Source organism: Halyomorpha halys, unplaced genomic scaffold (assembly GCF_000696795.3).
Source record: "Halyomorpha halys isolate HHAL.00 unplaced genomic scaffold, Hhal_1.1 Scaffold522.1, whole genome shotgun sequence".
Taxonomy (NCBI): Eukaryota; Metazoa; Arthropoda; class Insecta; order Hemiptera; family Pentatomidae; genus Halyomorpha; species Halyomorpha halys.
The window spans coordinates 361,978-369,728 of NW_027107635.1; the positions used below are offsets into that span (position 1 = coordinate 361,978).

The 7,751-nt window shown below is 30.7% G+C and overlaps 1 protein-coding gene across 2 annotated transcripts in view; it reads right to left on the bottom strand.

Annotated features, from left to right (window-relative positions):
• Nucleotides 1-7,751, bottom strand: part of unc-13-4A (BAI1 associated protein 3) — a 413,601-nt gene that overhangs the window by 34,366 nt on the left and 371,484 nt on the right. For both annotated transcript variants that reach the window (XM_067046009.1, XM_067046008.1), the window contains 2 exons: nucleotides 7,178-7,229; nucleotides 4,633-4,671 (listed from right to left, as the gene is read on the bottom strand). In XM_067046009.1, coding sequence (XP_066902110.1) covers nucleotides 4,633-4,671; nucleotides 7,178-7,229 — 91 coding nt within the window. The remainder of the gene's footprint in view (nucleotides 1-4,632; nucleotides 4,672-7,177; nucleotides 7,230-7,751) is intronic.

Genomic DNA, 7,751 nt, shown 5'->3' on the forward strand with positions numbered 1-7,751 from the left:
TAAATAAAATTGACAAAATTGTTGTTTTGAAACTGATACAGGGCTGTTTTATACTAGGGTTAATTATGGACTGTTAATACTTTCTTGCCTCAGATTAGACGAAGACTGGTGAAGTTAAAGTTAGTTTTATAACCAATACTGTATTATCCCTTGACTCAGCAACCACTTAGCAAAGTCCATTTTCTTAATATAGCCCAAAACATACAAAGTACCAAACAACCGAATACATAAGAGTTAATCAGTAATTTTACCATCGAGGAATATTACATTATTGTGGCTGTATGGGAAAACTATAAAAGTCAGTCCAATATCATTTCAGTCACAATAGAATGGGATATATTCAACATATATGAATGGGATATATCAAACATTACTTGATGAACGTTTATATATTCGTCCAAATCATTTTGTATGCAGTACATGAAAATCCCTAATATTATTTAAGAGTTTAAATAAAAATGTTGTCGAATGTAAAATAATCAAGACGTCTTTCAAGTATAATATGTATTTATATATTTAAAGTACGTTCAATGTGGTCCAAATGATTTTTCCCATCAATCATCTTGAATGATATTCAATTAATAAAATCGTTATCTTAACTGCACATATTACACAATGGTATAACTCAATAAGTTATTTGCATTCATCATCGCGATGGTTTCGTCACCCGTTTACTAGTCCGTTTATTTCACTACTTGCCCATTTCTTGTACGGACCACGCCGTTTCTTATTCCCAGAATATTTTATACCATCCAACCATCTCAATCTAGGTCTTCCTATATCTTCCTGTGCTGTATAATGGTAGCTTCCTTATAAGGACCTTCCACCTCTCCCATTATAGTCTTGACATTCGTTCTACCATCACCAGCTTGTTCAATTATATAACTTGGGACTGTATTGTATAAACCGGGAAGTTGAAATGTCTCCTCTAATATCCAGCAGTTTGGACTCCTCCATAAATTTTTCGAAGGATCATAATTTTCGAATATCAGGAGATAGCACTCATAACTCCAAGTATTTGTTTCATAGACGTAATTGACTGATCCAAAGTTTCGTGGAGTTGAACCATAGTGTTTCTCATGGTTTATCTGGGCTGGATAATTGTTCGTCTGAGATGGACTGTGGTTTGACTGAACTGGACCATGGTTTGTCTAGATAAGAAGCGACTTAAAACTGCTTGCGTAGGCGGCATAATGGCGTTTTAGCTCTCAAATACATTAATTGAATTTGACTTATTGAAAGTATTGGGGTGACAAAGTGATTGCAAGGTAATAAAATTGAAAGGTTGGTCTGTTGTAAACCTGTCAAAGTTGAACTTAGAAATGAAGTTTAATTCTCAACTTACTACTAGGTGTCTGGTGTAAATTTACTTTTGTTCTAAGCCAATTCCTTCTACTTCTTTTGTCATAGCTCTAGACACTTTATTATTTCTCTTCAAGTTCTAAGGTAGTCTTTAATATTTTCATTAAAGAGATTCCTATTAATAGCTTTTTTCATTGTCTGATGTGAGTTTCAATGAGAATGTAAGTGTGAATGTTTATGAAGGAAACTGTCCAATTTTATTTCAAAAAAAGACTTTTAATTTAAATTTTGTAAAAAAAAAAAAAAAAATCCAAAACAAATATTATTATGACATTTATAAAATTATAAAGATCTGAATTATCATAATCATGTGATGTAATATTTGTAAAACTAGATTAGACTAGTAATGTCACAACCGTCTCTTTTTCCATTAAGTAATAAAATTTACTTTTTTCAAGCCATTTTTTTTAATCTGAAAAAAAATTCTATTGACCAATAAATTGATATTATATTTACAAAGATTTAAAACATTTCCTAAACTAACACACAAAGCTGCTATTATCATTCCAACTATAAATTCGTTTGCTAAAAAAAATATCAATGTTATGTAAAATGTGTTTTTAAAATTATTTTTCAAAAAGCGTGTGCTTTTGTTGCTAGTGCTTATGGGCGTCATGTATATCAGCTTTTGATAACACACTTGTGTACACACAAAAATATTAAACATTTAAAGAAATGTATAAATAAATTAATATCACACTTTTATTGTTAACCCTTACCATTAGTTTATGTTTTCTGGAGGTCAGTTCAGCCCAACTGAATATAAAAAATACTAACATCTTATTTCATGTTATTTTGGTAATAAAAAATGTAATATTGTATAAGAGTAAGTTGGGTATGTTTAGAGGATAGCATAAATTATATTCAAGAGGGTTATGTTTGCTGGCCTTTATTACAACTAAGTTTTTTTAATTTAAGAAAAATTTAAAACAATACAGAACAAATATTGAACTAGGAAAACAGCACATGCTTGAAGCTTGTATCTATGCCGCCTCTAGAAAGCCTCCAAACTTGATTCATGACTTTATAACTGGTGTGCTTAAAGAACTTAATTCGATTTATTGGATTATAGGATATGTAGGATAATAATGAAACAAAAAGAATCCAGATTTACTCATATCAGCTATAAAAAATATACGATAAGATATTATCACTATTCATCGTAGTTCGAAAAAAAAACTAAATCATTTTCAAAAGTATAATAGAAGGAACCAACTAAAATAAACCAAATATTGTGACCAGGGGGTAGAGGAAAGTGGTATTCGATTTTCGATTAGTCCATGAAATTCGGAATAATGCTCGAAGTAAACTCATGCATTATTTTCTTTAGAGAACGGTAAAGGGTCATGTCTCAGATGGCAGACATTGAGACCAGATGTTTACAATCTCGTAAAAGAACGTTTGAAAATGATGAGGACAATATTCGTTTATACAACTAAATTGTTATACAACTAAATTGTTTATACAACTAAATTATACAACTAAATTGTTTGGAATATAAAAAAAATAATTGGATTTGAGAGAGCTATCAGGATTAAAGATGGTAGTTGTGGTAAAGGCCGGTAGACTGAGCTAGCAGTATGAGCAAAACATACGTTTTGGACTAGAGAGAAATACCATATTGTGATAACTTGACGGCGACTTGTGGAAAGAAAGAAAAGTGGAAGAAAGAGTTAAAGCGACTGACCAACCTATAGTTAACGATCAGCCACTCATTTGAAGCGGAGGAAATGCAGAGAGGCGACTCCAGGTTCAATTTTCTAAACACTGGTCCCTTGTTCAGCGACTACATAATGTCCCGGGTGCCTGTCCACATTTGATAATTTAGCTGAAATTTCTAAATGTGGCAAAAAGTTGAGAATTGGACATTGATCAGAAACTCATATTATGAGAGCTCTACGGCAGTTTATACAAGAAAATGCACTTCAAGAGTAGGTGGCTGGGTGGGTGTTGGTGTAAGCCAAGCGGCTTTGAAAGGAAGAGGTACATTTAGAAAAAGCCATGAGTCTGAATGATCATAAATTGAATTCCAGGTGTAAGGTGTTAACAAGTTGATGAACTCCTTATTAATACTAAACTTGGTCTGCTCCAACGAGTTGAACTGATGGATTAACGAGGTATGGTGACCTCAAAGCTTCTCCATATCTTCTGAATGCTACCGTAAGACATGAAAGTAATAATAGTCTGAGTAAAGTGAAAAGAGTAAAGAAGGAAATCTATGCCAAGAATCCCTTGAGTTATTCTCACGGAACACAACAGAGTGCTAGTCGTTGTAACATGTTCCAATTCAGAATTATTTACTACTATCTGGATTGTGACTAATTTGATAGTGGGAAATCTATTGGCGAAGTATGATGTATGTTCACTATTTATTTAATTTATGTAAGTGTTTATTTGAGAGGAAAGAACTGTACTCAGTAAAAAGAAACAGAATGTTTATGTTTATGTTTCAATTCAAAAGAATATTATGCCAACATATAAAACAAATGTATGCTTGATGCTGATGATCATAAAATATATCTTTGATAATCATATGTTTCTTTCTTAATGTGGGTGTTAAGAATAACATGATTATATTTTCCTGTAGCGGAGCAACATTTTTGTACAATAGGATTGAAACCACAGAAAGAAAATGAAAAATCTATCCCCTTTGAGCTGAAAACGCCGTTTAAGTCTTCTAGGACCTGTGATAAGTGATAGAGCAGAAACGAACTAATATTCATAATGGACTCTTGAATACGTAATACTAAACTCTAAATGGGTCACTAAAAATAGAATAAGACTTTAAACGGCTGATATAAATTGGCTAAAGCCGTGCTAGGACTTGGAATTTTGAGTGCCTGAATCATCGAAGTATTAAAAAATTTAAGAATATAATATCAGAAAGATAAACATGATAAATGGGACTGCAAACAAATATAATATTAGCCGACCTGATGACAGTTTTAGTTTTCTTTTGGTTCTGGAAGATACGTAACTAAGAAGGGATTAAAACAAAGACTAGAGGATTTTTATAGAGTGGATATTTACAAAATGACTAAAGGATAGTTTCCAATCATCTTTAAGCACAACAGATACAAATAAAATTCTTTTGTTTTTGTTTTCTTAAGCCAGCTGAAACATATATCACTCGATAGCTCATTATATTTAAAAATGAAAAAATGTAAACATAAATATAAACATTGTAACTATTCTATCTCATGCAATATGCTGAGAGCGATACATGAGCAAGCGCTAAGTGCTAGTTGAAGCGGCCTTCTGCTCCTGTACCTCTATCAAGTCCTTATTTCTTGAAATCTCCTTCGCCAACTGGGTTTAGGTATTTGGAAAAAAAAGCAGATTAGAGAGAAAGGGGGGTATGTAAGAAGAAAAAAAGACAAAAGCATAGAGTACCAGTTTTATTCTCTTTTATAAAAGTAATAAAAGGATAGAATGAAGAAATAATAAATGAAATAAAACAAGAAATAGAAAATTTAGGAAATCGGGCAGAAGTAGTAACCCATTGGGTATTTTTGAGTTGAATGCTGATAGTTCCATTGAAAGCTTCATATTCTTATTATTAAAATTAAAAAAGTGATTTTTTAAACGATGAAGTACACATATTATAGCAAAATAAAGTTACCTAAGAACTTCTTTTTCGATAAATTTTTCAATCAAGGAAAAAATTCACTCGTAAATGTTTTTTTATCAATCCTAAAAATTAATTAAACACATTCTCATCATTAAAATTAATATTTTTTCAAACGAAATTTTGTTTAAATTATAAATTTCATGTTTTAAATTAAAAAGTTTTAAGCCTCAGAAATAATTTTAATATCTGAAATAACATATTTTTTATCCTATGGCGTTTATAAATGTTTTACAAATACAGAATTATTATTTCGTCATTCACATATTTTTGAGTCCATATTTGTCTTTTGAAACGTGAGCCTTGACATTTATTTTAAACATTGGCCATTTATAATGTCCCTTTTTCGTCGCCATTCTCTATTTCTAAGGATTCTTCTTTTGCCAGAATAAAATTAGAATAAAAGGCGGGATGCAGATAGACCAATCTATAATACTCGGTCTGTACTCTGAGTGCTGTATCTCTTGTCAGAAATCTCTCTCCGAACCGATTCTACAAGGTTAAAACTCCTCCTATTTATGACTGTTATTACAAATTGAAAACCAAATAACTTAGCCCATTTCAACCGCCGTGATAATATAACTTTAAATATACAGGATGCATACGGTACGCATTTTCGCATACTGTGAATTCCTAGTCTCCGTTTTTTTTTTTTTTTTGTTCTTTTACACAATACGAAACACTTTGTTTTTTTAAAGACTTAAATGTACTGTTTCTCCTTCAAAGTAAATAACCGCTGAATTAAAAAACCGCAGAAAGAGTAGAAGTTTTGTAAATTGTATATTTTAATTATATTTTGCTGGTAAGAAGACACGAACTAAGAAGTAGAGAGCACGGTGAGATAGTCAAGATTTTGAAAAAAGTTTTTTTTTTTTATTTTCTATCCAGAAGAATTGGACTCTTGTCCTGACGTTCGTACCGACGGGCTTTAGCAGTCGCATTCAATAAAGGTATCAACGGTAAAAGAAAACTATTTATTGTTAACTAACGTTTCGCCCCACTTTACAGGTCTTCGTTAGGGCTGTCAGATAGAAACACATCGAAGACCAGAAGTAAGGAGGTAAAGTTGTAATAGGATTTTTATATGAGTATAAAAGTTTCTATGTGACTTTGAGTGAAAAGTTATTGGTAAGTAGTATTTTTTTGAGCACTTGTTTCGGATCGTTGTGGGTCTGATTCCCAACTGGGGCGGTTAATATTCATTTTCCAGAGAAATGAATCTTGACAAGAAAAAAGAAAACAGTAGGTCATCCCCACCAGTTACGAATACTATTTGCGAAAATACTAGGAGAAGTCAGATTACTCGATAGTTTCTTGATATCAATTTTTTTTAGTTTAATTAATTTTTTTTTTTATGTCATTGTAAAAATTTAATTCAATATCGAGAGGAGTTTATAAAATATGCAATGATGTATTCAAATTAAAATATATATTTTTTCTTCGTGTATTAGCTTATTCGTGTATTATTATTCGGATTTTTTATCTATAATTAACTTAATATCTGGCACTACATATAATTTTTAAAGTATCCAAACTATGCCAATTCTTAATTAAGCAAACTTATCTGCTCACAGTTACAGAGCTGAAGTAAACAACTGGAGTAGTTGTTTGCAGATTGCCTTCTCGGATTTCAGCACATATATTTGATTATCGATTCAATCCAGCTGAGGCCTATTCTACGTCCTGTTCTCAACTGATTCAGGACTACAATCAGGTTGTTGGGACTAGTTTGTTAGGCTCATTGTTTTATATCTCTCAACACAGGATTCCACACTTCTCATGCAAGTTTTATATTTTAGGTTTTGTTTTTAACGTTTTTTCTGGAATAAATATGACTATGTTTTTTTAAAAAATGTATTTAAACCAAATCGAAATCGGACCTACAAGTTTATTAGATTTTTACTATCGAATTCTTAGCATGTTATTTATAAGATAGAAAAAAGTATAATGATTCCAGATATTTCGAATATTTATTATTATTTTATTGTAATGTTATTATTCAATTTAGAATCAGGAATGATATCCAAAATATTCCTGTATTCAGTTTAAACTGTAAGAAACTTCAGATTTTAACCGAATTAAAAAAAACGTAAGGGGATATAGAACAATCAGCAACATGTGACGGTCGGTTATAGTAAGCTGCCCAAATTAGGAATTTGTATAGTTTAGAATTAAAAAGACACTCACCAGTTTCTCCAGTTGTTTGTATGTGGCGCAGAAATATGGAACACCATTGGTACTATAAAAAAAAAAAAGTTATTATCTTGAGAAATAAATATACAAGGGAAACACTTCTTAATGGAAATATATTGGTGTATAAAATTCTTTTTAAAGTAAGGTTTTCAGGTTTAGGGCCTCTACGATTTATCACGCTAGATTGGAAAAGAATTCAAAAGAATTTCTGGAAGTAAGATAAATGTTGATGTAATGGGTGATTGATGACTCATCAAATCTTATATAGAACTTCATATAAAGAAAATATTATTAACACGGTAACGTGTTTATTATATTATATTTATAATATTAAGAATGCATTCTTAAAGATTTTTTAAAATATTTTTATTACCATGTCGTTATGTAGTTAGTTATATTGTTATATAGTTCTTTTAACAATTATATTTCCTTTTTACAATTGTTAAGGTTCAGTCTCATGCAAAAGAGATCCCAAACAAATCATTGAATAATTGTAAAAAAAATTAGAAAAAAAGTCAAAATGATATATTTATATAAAAATAATAATAATAAGTATACAATTAGAATT